The sequence below is a fragment of the Salvia miltiorrhiza genome, chromosome 8 (genome assembly GCF_028751815.1).
Source record: "Salvia miltiorrhiza cultivar Shanhuang (shh) chromosome 8, IMPLAD_Smil_shh, whole genome shotgun sequence".
Taxonomy (NCBI): Eukaryota; Viridiplantae; Streptophyta; class Magnoliopsida; order Lamiales; family Lamiaceae; genus Salvia; species Salvia miltiorrhiza.
Genome location: NC_080394.1, coordinates 47,984,600 through 48,001,939, shown reverse-complemented (window position 1 = coordinate 48,001,939; position 17,340 = coordinate 47,984,600). Strand labels below are relative to the sequence as shown.

General features: G+C 38.3%; 1 protein-coding gene across 1 annotated transcript; it reads left to right on the top strand.

Moving 5' to 3' along the window:
- Window positions 1-14,641: 14,641 nt before the first annotated feature.
- LOC130996876 (REF/SRPP-like protein At3g05500) lies at window positions 14,642-16,464 on the top strand. Its single transcript, XM_057922155.1, has 3 exons — window positions 14,642-14,956; window positions 15,071-15,298; window positions 15,864-16,464. The coding sequence occupies exons 1-3, from the start codon at window positions 14,915-14,917 to the stop codon at window positions 16,320-16,322; spliced, it is 729 nt and encodes a 242-aa protein (XP_057778138.1). The 5' UTR covers window positions 14,642-14,914; the 3' UTR covers window positions 16,323-16,464.
- The last annotated feature ends 876 nt before the right edge of the window (window positions 16,465-17,340 follow it).

Below are 17,340 nucleotides of genomic sequence, written 5' to 3'. Positions count from 1 at the left end.
CAAAGGAGGCCCCCAACCAGATCAGTCTACTGAGAAGACTGGAAAGCAGATTTCAGTCAAAGATTGGGCAAGGAACATCAGGAATCAAGAAGAATCTTCCTCATCAGTCCAGGGGGAAAAACAACAACATCAGTCAGAAACTGAAACCAGTTCAGTTCCAAAAAGAACAACATCCATGGAGACAAAGCAATGATAGATCCAGACGAGCCAAACGCCAACCACGACGACAAGCGACTGGACATCATGTGACTCATGTTCCACGACATCATTCAAGTCTCCATCAGTCTAGAATGACTCAAGTATCTCAAGGAAGATACTTTGTAGAGAAAAGAAGACCTCAACAACTCATCAGACAAAGCTTCTACAAGAGTGAGGTTTTTAAAAGGAAAGCTCAACAGAAGATTTCTCATGTGCCGACTGAAGCGCCAACCAGACAACCAGCAAAGAGCAAGAGATCATCACCAAGATCTGTTCTGAAGCAGATATGGGTTCCAAAGGGAACACGAGCTAACATTGAAGGACCCAAACATTGATTGGGTACCTAAAATTAACTCTTCCTTGCAGGTCAAAAACAGGAAACATAAAAAGAAGGAAGAAGTTAAAGCTTAATCAGAACATGGTATCTGGATAGCGGCTGTTCGAAGCACATGACGGGCTACAAAGAATATCTTACTCAATATGTTGAGAAAGCTGGATCAAAGGTTGCATTCAGAGACAACTCAATCGGAGAAACTAAAGGTTATGGTGTGCTCGGCATGGGTAACGCCAGTATCAGTAATGTTAGCTTTGTTTCTGGTCTTAAACATAATTTGTTGTCTGTGAGTCAATTTTGTGACAGCGGTTTCGCAGTGAAGATCAAAAAGGATGAATTCACTGTTAGAAACAGTCAAAGAAAGGTGGTTCTGAGAGGAATCAGACAAGGAAGTCTCTATGTCGTCTCATGGGAAGACAGCCCTCCAGAAACATGTCTCATCAGCAAAAGCAGCTCGGAGCTCAACTGGCTGTGGCACAGGAGACTCAACCACCTCAACTTCAAAACGATCAACAAGCTTACTAAACATCAACTGGTAGAAGGTTTGCCTTCTATTGTGTTCCAAAAGAAGCAAGAATGTGAAGCATGTCAAAGAGGAAAGCAGACAAAGACGTCATTCAAGTCAAAGTTAGGACACTCCTCTGAAAGGACTCTCCAACTACTTCACATGGATCTGTTTGGCCCAATCTCTCCCAGAAGCTACAATGGTAGGAAGTATACTTTAGTTGTGTGGATGATTATTCACGATACACTTGGGTTATATTTCTCTACACCAAGAGAGAGACACTGCTGGAATTGCCAAAGCTGCTGAGAAGACTAAGCGTTGAAAAGAAAGTCAACATCATCAGCATCAGATCAGATTGTGGGACTGAATTCCTCAATACTGTCATTCGTGAGTATTGTGAGGAACAAGGGATCAGTCATCAAACTTCTGCAGCAAGGACTCCTCAACAAAACGGAGTAGCAGAAAGAAGAAACATGTATTTGAAGGAAGCAGCAAGGACAATGCTAGCCGAATCAAAACTCCCCTTGAAGTTTTGGGCCGAAGCAGTCAACAACGCATGCTACACGCAAAATCGCTCATTCCTCACTCAAAGACATGGGAAAACTCCATACGAGCTATGGAAGAACAGGAAGCCTTCAATCTCATATTTTCATGCTTTCGGTTCTAGGTGTTTCATCCACAACAATGATAAGAGGAGGTTAAACATATTTGATAGCAAGGCTGATCTAGGAATCTTTCTTGGATACTCTGGAACTGAACGATCAAGCCTATCGAGTGTTTAACTCTCAAACTCTTTGTGTTGAAGAAACACCACATGTTGTTTTGATGAGTCTACTGATGATTTCAGGAAACAGAAAACTGGAAGAAGTGTTGAGAACACTGAAGTTTCCAGGACTGAAATCGATAACACCGAGCCTTCTACTGTCTTGGTGTGGGGACCAGGAAAAGATGAAGATACTGAAAAACTTCGGTATTAGAAGATCAGTCAAAGGTCTGAAGCTCAGACTGGAGCCACTGCAGATGGCATCAGTCAAGGGGAAACTCCAGTTACCGAAGAGCGAGTTGAACATGCCGAAGCCGCTCTAGTTCAACCCTCCCCTGCTCTAGAAGATGCTCGACGTTTTAGAACCCCTTCTGACTGAAGAACCTCCACCATCACCAGAAGAGATCAAGAAGTATCGAAGACTGGAGAACATCATTGGAGAACCATTAGACGGTATCAAGACTCGAAGATCAATGTGCAACCTCGTCTTTGATATCAACCAGAACTGCATCAACGAAGATAAGAACTTCAGCTGTTTCTTATCATCTATAGAGCCCAAGGATGCCGCAGAAGCTCTGGAGTCCACTCAATGGGTCATCGCAATGCAAGAAGAACTCAATGGATTCAATCGAAATTCAGTTTGGGAGCTTGTGGATAGACCAGACGATGCAAAGGTGATTGGCTTGAAATGGATTTTCAAAAATAAGAAAGACAAAGAAGGAAATGTTGTGAGAAACAAAGCAAGGCTTGTAGCAAAAGGTTACAGTCAAGAAGAAGGAATCGACTACGATGAGATGTTTGCCCCAGTTGCCAGATTGGAAGCAGTCAGACTCTTCTTAGCCTTCGCAGCTCACAAAGGATTCAAGGCACACCAAATGGATGTGAAGTGTGCATTTCTCAATAGAGTGCTCACCGATGAAGTCTACGTGGAACAACCTCCAGGTTTTGAGGTTGCAGGACCAGAAAAGGTGTACAAGCTGAAGAAAGCACTCTATGGCTTGAAACAAGCTCCAAGAGCATGGTATGATACTCTCTCTGAGTATCTTGTTGAACAAGGTTTCAATAAAGGATCTGTGGACAGAACGTTGTTCACTCTCAAAGAATGAGAAAATCTTCTACTTGTTCAGATTTATGTCGATGACATAATCTTCGGATCCAAATCCAAACGCATGTGCAAGAAGTTCGCTGATATCATGACCAACAAATTCCAGATGTCCATGATGGGAGAAATGAATTTCTTTCTTGGATTACAAGTCAAACAGACCAGCGAAGGAATACTGATCAATCAGTTAAAGTACGCCAAAGAACTGATCGCCAAGTTCGGTATTCAGCACATGAAATCAGTCAAGATCCCAATGAATACAAACTGGAAAGTTGATCCAAGATCAGAAGGAAAATCTGTATCTTCAACTAAATACAGAGAAATCATTGGATCATTGTTGTATTTGACTGCGAGCAGACCAGATATCGCATATGTAGTCGGAGTTTGTGCAAGATATCAGTCAGATCCAAAGGAAGCTCATATGGATGCAGCAAAACGAATTTTTGCGATATCTTAAAGGCACACCCAACTTAGAATTGTGGTACTCAGCTGACGATGACTTCAAGCTCACCGGATATTCAGATTCAGATTCTGCAGGATGCAAAATTGATCGCAAATCGACTTTGGGAACTTGTCAATTCCTAGGCAACAAGCTCTTCTCATGGTTGTCAAAGAAGCAGACTTCAGTCGCCACCTCCACAACTGAAGCTGAATATGTTGCTGCGGGAAGCTGATGTTCACAACTCCTATGGTTAGTCCAACAATTGAAGGACTATGGGATCGAAGAAAAGGAAGTCCCAATCTATTGCGATAGCTCCAGTGCTATTACAATCTCCCAGAATCCAGTTCATCACACCAGAGTCAAGCATATTGCCATTCGACATCACTTCATTCGTGATCACGTCGAAAAGAAGGATATCTCCGTTGAATGGATTCCGACCGCAGTTCAGAGAGCAGACTTGCTGACCAAAGCTCTTCCAGAAGAAAGGTTCAACGATCTATGTGGAAGGATCGGCTTCATCAACCCAGAAGAGTGATGATGTGTTTGAAGATCTTCTCAAACAGTCATGCAGACTAGGTGGTCAAACAACTGTTGTTCTACGACCGCTGACGTAGAAAGCACTGAAGACAAGTCCTCATCTGAAGGAAACTCATCCTGATAAGTCAACCAGGATCAAGTGGTATCGACTGACTACAATGATCAGTCGAGTAGTAAGTATTTTCAACTTACTCTTGAAAATCAGTTATTTCAGTTAAGAATCTTTTGTTTGAATTCAAAAGTTTTCTCTGACTGATCAGTTTATTTCAAAATCTTTACCTGATTGTTGGAAAATGAAATTTTCGAGAAGGACAAGTACTTTTCAAATGGGAAAATTCGTATCTTATTTAACTTGTCCTGATCTTTTCTAAAAATCTTTCCAACCTTTTGCCTCTGTAACCAAATTTCTTGAGAATCTCATTGACATGATATAATGCAATGATACTTCTCACCTTTTGAAGCTTCTGTCCTCTGCAGTGACGGCGGACGTAAATTTTTACTTCAAAAATATTTTAGGCACAGTTTTCGAAAAACTCTTTCATCTTCCTCTTGGTAAAATTTGTGTATTTATACCTTGATATCTTCACTTATTTTCTGCATCAACTAACAACTCTCCACAGCCTTCATTGTGAGAAAATTTTCAATCTTTCTAAAGTTGCAGAAAAATTTTGTTCCGACAAAAGGAGAATTCAATGACTGTAAAGTCATGGAGTGAGAGAATGACGCTGACATACTTGGTCTTCACTGGACCCTTCCACTGGATCTCAACGTCTCTCCGACGTCAAAGCTTGCTCTATTCTCACTTGTATCCAGCGACGAGAGTGTGTTCCATCCTCATGCCCGGCCCATATGGTTTGAAGTACCTGTCTCAAGAAGACGGACTTCACATGGTTCTCAGGAAAGCTTCTCACCTTTTTGTGAAGCTTCCATATGGAGCAACAACAATAAGCAGGAGCTCGTTGTCAGTCGGCACAACATCGACAGTGCTAGTCCTCACGACTACCACTGATTCGATTTTCCTTCCTCACATCCACTCCCTACATGTATGACAAACCGCCTTTTGCCCTACTCCTTTCACCACAGGCTTGTCATACATTTCTTTCATTTCCCTCCTCACTCCCATTCCTTGTCTCTCTCCCTCTCCCTCAGGTTCGTATGCATAGCCGCATTACATGGATATCTCAGAGATGCTATGCATACTTTCATTTTCTTCACACTGCTCTTCTCTATCTCTCCGTCTCCTTCACTTCTACGTCTCCCTTCTCATCTCTCTACCTCCCCACCGGCGTCTTCCTCTTCTGCATCTCTGGACTCATCCTCTTCTCAAGTCCTCCCACAAGTGCTTGAGAGTCGGAGTTGAAGTCCCATCCGATCATAGCTTCCATCATCAGCTCTCTTTTTTATGTTGCCAAAAAGAGGAAAAGTAGGAAGTCAGAGAGAAACCTTCTCAAAGGTTTTTCCTGTATCTTCTTTCTTGACTGAAGATGGTAAAGCAAAAGGATCACCAGAGTTTGCAAAGAGGACGTTCCAGTAAAGACCTCAAGTCAAAGGAAAACAAGTGTGAATGGAACAAGCTTAGGAACATGAAGACTGAAGATGAAGATCAAGAAGTTCAAAGGCGCAGCCAAGCAGACTGCTGGAGTCCATGGGTTTCCCATGTGTTTTTGTTTTGTCTTTACTCCCTTGTAAGTCTTGCTCTCTACCTCGACTGATGTCTCATCAGTCTTACTTTTAATGAAAAGAACTTCTTTTGACCTCAACCTGAAGATAATGACTCTTTGTCTAGGCTCTGATTAATGTTTTTCAGTTTTCTCCTCGTTCTGTGTTTGAACTGTTGTGTTCTTTCTCTTAGTACAAGTTTCTTAGGTTCTATTGTTAAGGGGGAATAGTATTCACCCTATTTTAGAACTTGTGCTCTGAGTTCAGTCTTTTGTTTGTCTAGAACTGTTGTGTGGTTTTGGCATCATCAAAAAGGGGAAAATTGTTGGAAAATCATTGAAATATCATAATCCTTGTTTTGATGATACCAAAATCCATAGGCCTCAATTATAATAGACTAGAACTGTTCGAAGTCAAGTGTTAGAGTTTTTTTCTAGTTTAGTTTGTTGTTCTGAAGACTGAAGACAGAAGAACGAAGGGCTGAAGATTTAAGACTGAAGTTACCAACTGAAGTATCAGTTGAAGAATCAGTCCGGAACTGATTACTTAATGTGTGCCACGTGGATTCAGCGGACTGATACTAAAGTCAAGTATCAGTTAAACATTCTTCCTCAGACTGAACCTCCAACGTTCAAAGGAAGCCACGTACTCTAAAAGTACAGCCGCATTAAATGCAGAGATCTCAGGATCATCCCTCTCTGCAGAGGTCATTCCTATTTGGTAGCTACTTTATCAGAGATGTCAAATCTCCTGCTCTTCAATATAGTCGTTCTCACCAAACAAGGAACCTTGAAGATTGAAGCCTCAGCCCAAATTCGAAAAGCTCTCCAACGGAAGAAATCTTGAAGACGTTCTCCGCCAACGGATCTATTTAAGACTTCTCCTATAAATAGCGCTCGAGGATCACTTCAATCTTCACCGATTCAACGACATAAGCTGAAACTCTGCCAAAATTGTTTCTTAGCCAAAGCTTAATCTCTCCAAAACTTGAATCGAATAAGAGAATACCAAAGCCAAAAATCAGGTACTGCTGATTACACACATTCTCTTAGACCTTAGGCAAACCTCTGTTTACCCAAAGCCTAGGTCAAAACTAACTCCAAAGAACTTGTTCTTTGAAGTTTAGTTGGCAAGATTTCAAACCTCCCTTCGAGTTACAGAATCGAGTGTTTGAGTTGAAAAGGAGTTCAGGAAGGTACTCTGACTCCGTGAGATCCCAGTGCAGGTTCATGCTAGGAGTGGAAAATCCAACGCGAGTGAAGTGTTGGTACTGAAGATTGGATCTTCAGTTGATTCGGTTGTGTACACCCGGCTAAGCACATGGATAGGTTTGCAGTGCACCAGTTAAGCACTTACGGAGTAAAGTTATTGGTCTGATCAACCGACCATGGATGTAGGAAGTGTTTTTCGAACCATGTAAAAATCTCTGTGTTATTTACAGCTTTCAGTTTTACATTCTTACTTGTGTTCTTTCCATTGATAAACTGAACACTGACTAAATGCAAAGAGAAACCTAAGACTAACAACGTGCGCAACAAAGGCTATTACAAAACAAAGTTATTTTCGCTGTGTATGTTATCAGTCTGACTGATCTATCCTCTGATAGTCGGGAAGACTTATAACATCTCTGTTTTAGCAAACTCGACTGAAGCCTTAACGTGCATCAGTTAAGTTCCAGTGACTTAACTGATAACTCTTTACTGAAGAGTATTTCAGTATCAGTCGTCAATCATATTTGGTCAAAACTCCTTTCAGTTAACAGGCGTCTAAGTTTACGTGTAAAGTTTCGTTTTGATCTCTATCTTGAGATCCCTCTGATTTAAGATTAAAAATAGCCTATAGGTGTATTCCCCCCCCCCATACACCTATTCGAGACCCTCCGGACCTAACAAAATAAATATATGTATTATTTGTTTAATATTTATAAAAATTCATACAATTATACTCTATAATTCATTTCATTTTAGACATATTCCACTTTCGGTATTGGACTCATTATATATATTAGGATAATTTGTTATTGGATTCGTTAAAGATTTTTTTCTTTGTTATTGGATTCGTTAAAAATTCATACATAAATAAAAAATAATTCATGCAACAGATATAGTTTTAATTCATTTATTGCATGAATTAGTTTTAGCTTATGTACGTTTTGGGATAATCTGATTGCATGAATTGTTTTGGATTGCCATATTACATACTATCATAATATTATATCTACGAATTTTTTGCACTTATCATATGAACAACTGTTGGGAACTTAATGAAATATCCTAATCCTAGTTTTGATAATACCAAAATCAACAGGTTTCACTTGTAATAGACTAGAACTGTTTGAACTCGAGTGTTAGAGTTCGTTTCTAGTTTAGTTGATGTTCTGAAGACTAAAGACTGAAGCCGGAGGACTGAAGACTGAAGACTGAAGTTGCCGACTGATGTGACGATTAAAGCAAATTTAAATACTGATATTTGACTAACCAGTCCAAGAATCAGTTATGACTGATTATTTAATGCGAGCCACGTGGATTTAGCGAACTGATACTAAAGTCAAGTATCAGTTAAACATTCTTCTTCGGACTGAACCTCTAAAGTTTAAAGGAAGCCACACACTCTAGAAGTACAGCCGCATTAAATGGAGAGATCTCAGGATCGTCCTTTCTCTGCAGAGGCCCTTCCTTTTTGGTGATTACCTTTTCAGAGATGTCCTATCTCCTGCTCTCAAAGTAGCCGTTCTCACCAAACAAAGGAACCTCGAAGATTGAAGCCTCAGCCCAAGTTCAAATTACTCTCTAACGGAAGAATTCTTGAAAACCATTTCAACCAACGGATCCATTCAAGACGTCTCCTATAAATAGAGTTCGAGGATCACTTCAATCTTCACCGATTCAACTACATAAGCTGAAACGCTGCCGAATTCATCACTCAGCATTCAAAGCCATTCCAAAGTTTGAATTGAAGAAAAGAATCACAAAGCTAAAAATCAGTCACTGCTAATTACATACATTCTCCTAGAACTTAGGTAAATATTGTATATCCAAAGCCTAGGTATAACTGATTACAGAGAACCTGTTCTTTGTAATCTAGTTGGCAAGTTTTTTAACCTCTTTTCAACCGACCGAATCGAGAGTTTGAGTTGTAAGGAGTTCAGACCAGTGTTTTGACTCCAAGAGATCTTAGTCTTTGCGAAAATGCATAGTTTTGTCTTAGTGAATCTAAGAGTGAGAAATCCAACCCAGTGTGTTGGTACTGAAGATAGGATCTTCAGCTGTCTAGGTTTGTTGTGCACCCGTAAGCACATGCCCAGTGAAGTTGTCAGTCTGATCAACTGACCGTGGATGTAAGAAGTGTTTTCCGAACCACATAAAAATCCCCTTGTTATTTATCGTTTTTAGTATTTACCTTTCTTATCTGTGCTCAAACGTTTTATCAACTGAAACTGATTAATAGCAAAGTGGAACTTAAATCTTGACAACGATCACTTAATCACAAAGGCTATTTCGAAAGAAAAGTTTTTCGCTGCCAGTAATGTTAGTCGAACTGATAAATCTTCGGATAGTCAGTGAGATTCATATTACTCCTCTGTTTTACAAACTCGACTGAAGCCTAACGTGTATCAGTTAAAGTCTTTGACTTAACTGATAACTCCTTACTGAAGAGTATTCAGTATCAATCGCCAACCTTAGTCTTGCTAAAACTCTTTTAACTCAAAAAGGTTGTGTCAGTTTGCTTTCGATTGAAAAATAGCCTATATGTGTATTTCCCCCCCTCCCCCATACACCTATTCGAGACCCTCCGGACCTAACAACAACTTTAGCAAGTAAGTATGAATATTATTATATATGCAGGAATACAATATTACCTACAATCATGTTAATATATGGACGGATTTTTTGCACCTATTCTATAAACAACTTTATCAATTACGTATGAATATAATCTACTCAATTCTTCTAGGTCCCTTTGGAAAGCCTAGTACCCGTTGAACGTCGTCCTCGGTCACTGGAAGAGATTGCCCATTAGGTAAAATAACATCGCAGCGCCTGATATCGAATGCATCCAAAACCCAGTAGCTAAGTCGACCCGGGAGATCTTGAATGGTCAGATCTAGAACATCTTCGAATCCCAGCTTGCCCAGTAGCTAAGTCGACCTGGGAGATCTTGGATGGTGCTGGAGGTCGTTCATCTCTGCAATTCCTTTCACAAGTGCACATGGTGTGGTCCTGGTAAACATTGAGGCGTAATTCTTCTCCGGCTTGATTACTTGTTGCTTGTAGTTAACCAACACTTGTGACGTGTTTTCCTCTAATCACCACGCCCACATTACTTGGTTCAGTGCCATTATGCTTCCTCTTTCTAGCATCTCCTGCATACGACACAATCAAATTAATAATACAAAAAACCATAATGAGCAACAAACAAAATTATATAACATAATTTATCTCACAAATAATAATATATGATATAGATGTTTAAACTAATAAGCTATACAAGATAGTTTAATACTGTATTCTTCACAGACAATCTAAATGAACAAATTATGTATGATATGGAATAAATTCACTAAACAACTATTTCAAATTCATTCAGTTAAACAACAAGATTCATGCTATTTGATTGATATACTCCTAATAACTATTAAAAAATCAAACTAAGACATGTATACAAATAAAAGAATATCAGACAAAATTCATACCAATAATTATATTTATTCATATATATCCTACAAAAAAAATATATAAAAGTTTCAACAATTTTCGCCAAATATGATTTCATAACTTTGCATATTTCATTAAAATATATTAACAGTAAATCCATAATGAACGAATTCTGTATGTAATAAAAAAAACATACACGTACATACCAATTAAAATTCATTAACACAAACAACAATAATATTCATGCTAATTAGATAACACCCATAACAAACTCCATAAAAAAACCTTGCCAAAACATGTACACAAATAATAGATATCCACAAAAAATTCATACCAATAAATATATTTATTCATGTGGTGAATATGTCAACATTACAATCCGTAATTCACATTTTCAACATCAAAATCGCATGGTTTAAGACATTTAGTGTTCACAGAAAAAAAAAAATCATACCAATACAAGTATTTAAATAATAGCACATTAATAAGGTCAACAACAAAACGTGATCCACCAACTACACACAAAAATAAATTCATTAACCTCTCTGAAATAATTCATGTATTCACCCAAGTGATCCAAAGAAGCCACCCTACCGCCCCCACAAAGAAAAAATAATGTACTAATAGATATAATAATTTATTATAACTCCACGGATGAAATTTACCATGATCCACCGCCTATAACCCCATTCCAGTATCCATTTGAATTATCATTATCATCTCGATTTTGGTCAGCATTGTTGGACGATACCTGCTGCTTCAAATCCTCAAACGGAAACAGAAGCTTCCCATTCGTTTCCAGAACCCCCTAGAAGCTTCCATAGCCGCCGCCGATCCCGACCCCATCCAGCGAGAAGTTGAGAGAAGACGGCTTGAACTCCGCCATTGGAAATCCCAGCCCCGACGATGGGTAGGGATCCGCCGGAGACGGCATGAAGGAGTTCAAACCCCTCGACGTAGATGCCAGCCCCGTGAGAAGCTGCAGCGACGAGAGCTGAGGCGGCGGCGGCGAGGGGTGGTGGATCATGGCGCTGAGGGCCTTGAAATCGTGGTAGTGGGCGAGGTTTAGATCCTGATTAGGGCTTTGCGGCGGCACCAAATCGGGGAGTTTTTTGGTGGAGGTGGAAATGGGGGAGGAGAAAGAGGAGCGCCGGTTCTTGCGGGAGCCAAATATGATAAAAGATTTGGAATATCAAACTCAAATGTCAATAATACCCTTATGTCACCAAATATGATGAATAATTGACTTTATTAAATGAATTATACAACACACTAAAATGAGAATCTAGCCGTCAATCTTGTATAATATAAGGCGATGATTTAGTCTTATATTATACACTAAGGGAAGTCCATTGAATAGCACTACCATATATATATATATATATATATATATATATATATATATATATATATACAGGGGGCCGCTCCAATGAGACCCCCTAATTTTAGTGAGATCTAGGGCACGATCTGGTGCGTTTATTTTGTCAATCCTATGGCTGATATTGTATCTGGAGGGTGATTTTTTTCGCAGGGTTCGAATCCTGGAGGGAGCAGAATATTTTAAATTTTGTTATTCATCAGTATATACGGCCCTGTTCATCAATATATATGTCTTATTCATTACGAATTTTTTAAATTTTATTTTTCATCAGTATATACATCTTGTTCATTAGATATGTGTTTTGTTCATTAGTATTATACTCCTATGTCTTATTCATTGTACTCATGTTACACGAAAAATAGGGGGTCTCACTGGAGCGCGCCCCTATATATATATATATATACATATATATATATATATATATATATATATATATATATATATATATACAGGGGACAGCTCCAACGAGACCCCCTAATTTTAGTGAGATCTAGGGTATGATCTGGTGCGTTTATTTTATCAATCCTATAGCTGATATTGAATCTGGAGGGAGATTTTTTTTCGCAGGGTTCGAATCCTGGAGGGAGCAAAATATTTTAAATTTTGTTATTCATCAGTATATACTGCATTGTTCATTAGTATATATGTCTTATTCATTACCAATTTTTTAAATTTTATTTTTCATCAGTATATATATCTTGTTCGTTAGATATACGTTTTGTTCATTAGTATTATATGTCTTATTCATTGTCCTCATGTTACACGAAAAATTGGGGGTCTCACTGGAGCGCTATATATATATATATATAGGGTTAGGTTCAATGAAAAAGGCCTAAATGTAAGAAAGAAGAGAGAAGTAATCTCATCCGTTGATCTTATCTAATCTAACGAACATGATTTGTTCACGCCATGTTCAACGGATTTTTTCGTTGAACATTCGTGAACATATACAATATTTTTGGGGGTTCTGGGTTTCGACCCCCCCATATGTTCAACGAAAAAATCCGTTGAACATGGCGTGAACAAATCATGTCCGTTAGATTAGATAAGATCAACGGATGAGATTACTTCTCTCTTCTTTCTTACATTTAGGCCTTCTTCATTGAACCTTTGCCTATATATATATATATATATATATATATATATAGGGAAGGGCTAAAATAAGAGCATTTCTTAAGATATAAAATAAGAATCATTTTCAGCCCTTAGATCATCAAGATCTACGGTTGATTCGTAATCCTGTTGGATGGATCTATGGTCCTGAGTTCGAATCCCAAAGGTAGCAAAAATTTATTTTTCACAATTCATACCTTTATGCAGCGAATTCATACGTATTCTATATAAAATTTATACATTAAAAATTGCTCTTATTTCTTATTTTAAGATTTGCTCTCACGATAGCTCACCCCTATATATATATATATATATATATATATATATATATATATATATATATATATATATAAACAATAGGGCCGAGTGGCCCTATTCAACATACAACATCAAATTTTGTCCACCATTTGAAAAAACATAAATTTTGGCCATCTTTTGTATGTCATGACTATTCTACCCTTCTCCCAGCGACTCCTCTCTCTTTCTCATCTCCTTCTCTCTCTCTCTCTCCAGCGGCTGCGCGGCAGCGGCGCCGAGCTTGGAGAATTCATCGGAGCTCTCACGGCGGTGGTGGAGGAGATCCTCCCTCTCTCTCTCTCTAGCGGCTGCCGCTCTCTCCTCTCTCTTTCTCCAGCGCGCCGCCTGGGCAGAATTCGTCGGAGTAGAGGATGAGGCGGCGGCGGCAGATCTGGTCTAATGAGGCGGCAGCGGTGGATCTGATCTGATCGTTGCGCCGCTTCCTCCATCGGCAGATCTGATATCCGCCTCCTTCGATTTCAGCCATGACAGATCTGATCTGTGTGCTGCATGTATGGCACTTATGGCACTATTAGTGCCATAAGTGTACACTTCCCCCTAGGGTTTAGATTATCCATTTAGGGTTTAGATTATCCATTTGAGGTTTAGATGTTCCATTTAGGGTTTAGATTATCCATTTAGGGTTTAGATGTTTCATTTAGGGTTTAAATGATGTTTTTGTTTCTGTATTTGTGCTGCACGTATGGCACTTATGGCACTATTAGTGCCATAAGTGCCCAAAATGATTATTTTACTTGGTTTTATTTTGGATTTTCGTTGGCACTTATGGCACTATTAGTGCCATAAGTGCCAACGGAAATCCAAAATAAAACCAAAGTAAAATCTTGGCACTTATGGCACTAATAGTGCCATAAGTGCCTAACCCGACCCGGCCCGTGACTCGCGTGCCTGATCCTACCCGGTCCGCCTCATTAAGGGTAAAAACGTCCAAATCAATAAAATTTGCCAAAATTTGTGTTTTTTCAATGTGTGGCCATAAATTGTGTTTTATGCTTCATTTTGGCTACTTCAAAATTTTACTCTATATATATATATATATATATATAATATTTTAATGATAATTTTCTAAGTTCTTAGCTTAAAAGTAAAATCTGCACCGCACAGTTCCAATTTCCACATCCCATATTTTATTATTTTTATTTTTTTGTTCATTTTTTTTCTTTGAGTTTTTCGGTTTTTTTCGGTTTGTTCGGTAATTTTCAGTTTGGTTAGGTGTTAATTTTAACAATTTCAGTTTATTCGAAACGGTTAATTCAATACTATTTGTTTTTATTTTTTTGAACTGAATATAAATTTGATTTGATTTGATTTTTTTAGTAAAAAATTTAACGGAAAACCGAATGCTCATCTCTAAAACCGGGTACAACCATTTACGTTTTTCTTCAATATTAGAAAAAATCATTAAAGGAATCAATAATGTGAAATTAACATATGAAATAATAATAAAATAATGATAATAATTACCTAATTGCAATAATATTTTTCTTAGAATGACAAGACATCAAAATACAATCATAAATGTAGGAAGTATATGTAATAATGAAAATATATCTGTGGGACATAAACGATGGGCAGGGTTGGAGTTTTCTTGGGCCAAAAAGGATTTAACTATTTGGGCCACATTTCCAAAATGTGACATGGATCGAGTAGTGCGTGCCGTTAACTTAGCCCCCTAAACAAAACGACGCCACAACCGTCATACTACTACGCGTTCTACTCTTCTAGAAGTAACGCTTCCTTCCTTAACCCCAAAGTAGTCAACGTTTTCTCACCACCGTTTTCTATATCTATATATACTCCCACTCACGCTAACCTATAATATTCTCAAAACTATCACCCTTTCAATCATCACATTTTCCTCTACGCATACGCAATTCGCACCCCTCTGTTTACTAGAGCAATCAATCATGGCCGAAGCAGATTCCAACAGCCTTCAACAGCCCCTTCTTGTAAGAAATCAAATTAGTTTTTCTCGATTTTTTTGAAAAAAAATTATGTTTATTGTTCTTTCATTTCTTCGGGGTTCGAGTTTGTGATTGATTTGGTTGTGTTTCGTTTTGAAGGAGGGGAGCGAGGAGGAGCAGAGGCTCAAGTACTTCGAATTCGTGCAGGTGGCGTCGTTACACGCGCTGATGTACGCAGCTAAACTCTACAGTTACGCCAAGGAGAATTCGGGCCCGTTGAAGACCGGCGTCGACACCGTCGAGGGCACCGTTAAGACCGTCGTCGGCCCGGTTTACCAAAAATATCAAGGCGTCCCTGTTGATGTCCTCAGATTCGTTGATCGCAAGGTATATCCTTCATTTTTTTTGGTGGATGCTTTATAGGGTTTATTTCCTCTAATTGATGGCGACAAAGTTTTGAATTTTATGTGACTTATTTGGTGTTGAATATGAATTTTTGGTTTTGTTTTAATAGTTGTGATAGAATTGGGGATTACTACTGGATTGAAATCTTTCATTTCTACTAATCTAGTAATCAAAATCAAGCAAATCTAATTCCCAAAAACTCAGTGTAACTAATTCATTTATACTAATCTAGTCTAGTCAATAAAATCAAGTAAAATGAGTATGTGCCTAATAACAGAGGATGGCATCAATGATCAAAGTCGAGCAAAATGAATGTGTGCATAATCATAAAACCTTTTGGTTGATTTGGATTGCAACTGGTAGATGAATGTCAACTGTGATAGATAACTAACTTGACCCGTCCTCTAATCCAATTGGATGATTATCTATCACTGCAAAGTTGGATTGATTATAATCCTCCAATTCTGTCAATCTCATCTATCACTTCCACATGTATTGTAAATTCTTGCTACTGAAAAGCTTACGATTGTTGGGATTGGTTATATAGGTGGATGAGTCTATAAACAAAGTGCAAAACCGTGTCCCCCCAACCCTGAAGCAGGTGTCAACTCAGGCGTTCGAGGCGGCTCAGAAGGCGCCTGCAGCAGCTCGTTCAGTCGTTTCAGAAGTGAAGAACACGGGGCTGGTGGGAAGTGCATCTGGGCTAGCACAGACAGTGTATGCCAAGTATGAACCTGCTGCAAAGGATCTTTACACCAAGTATGAGCCCGTGGCAGAGCAGTACGCGTCTGCCACATGGCACTCGTTGAACCAGCTGCCGCTTTTCCCTCAGGTCGCTCAGGCTGTTGCTCCAACGGCGACCTACTATACAAACAAATACAACGAAGCTGTGCAGCAAGCGGCTGATAAGGGGTGGCAGATGGCGTCGCATCTTCCGTTGGTGCCGACGGAGAAGATTGCTAAGGTTCTGAGCTCAAGGCAAGAATCGACTGTGACTGTTGAGTGATCAATCCCTTTATGAGTTTTGTTTTTGATTTACATTGTTTTTTTTTTTCTTGGGTTTTCTTCTGCATGAAGGTTGTGGTTAGTGGGATTTATCGTGTATTACAATACTGCTTTTGGATTATGAATGTGGATGTTGCACTAAACTCCGACTAGCAAGTGGCAAACAAATTTACAAAGTAGCAACCAAAATAAATTTGCTAAATCTTAGGCCAGGTGTGAATGTGTGATAATTGTGACAACATGATAAAAGTCCGAATTGATTACAAGTTCATATTAAATCAAAACTAATTAATTAAACTGGCAAATGAAACAAATCTAAAATGATAAAGAGGAATAGGATGATTACTGCTGAGTGGGCTAACAAAGTTATGATACAAAAAATATATATTCCATGCATCCGTCATATTTTTAGTATTTTTTATATAAAAATATATCTTCCCTAGATCTCATTACAAATGTGGAGAGAACAATAAATTAGGATTAGTAAAAGTAGGTATAAATAGAGAATAGATGGTTGGCTCATTAGTCTTTTAATTATTTGTGAAAAAAAATGGAACGGGGGAGTATATTATACTTTTTTATTTTCTTTTTTCGGATTGTCTCATTTATATATGCTTATTTCTACAAAAAAAAAAATATACTTCCTCCGTCCCACCATAAGTGAGGTAGTTCTTTTGGGCATATGATTTAAGAAATTATTCTTTAGTATATTAATGTATTTAATTATATGTGTATTCATGAAATAATAAGTGAATTAAAATTAAAATTAAAATTCAATTTTCTAATTTATACTAATATAAAATATCAGTACAACGGTAACATTTTACCGCCAAATTTTCTCTCTCATTATTCTCTAAATTTAACCAACTTCTCTCACTTCTAACCAACTCACTCTCTCTCTCTCTCTCTCTCTCTATTTTTCTTTTTCTTTGCAAGATTAAAATTTTAATACACATATCAAATTAAATATCATGACATGAGCTTTAATTTAATTTATAAAAGTATATAAAAAACTTTAA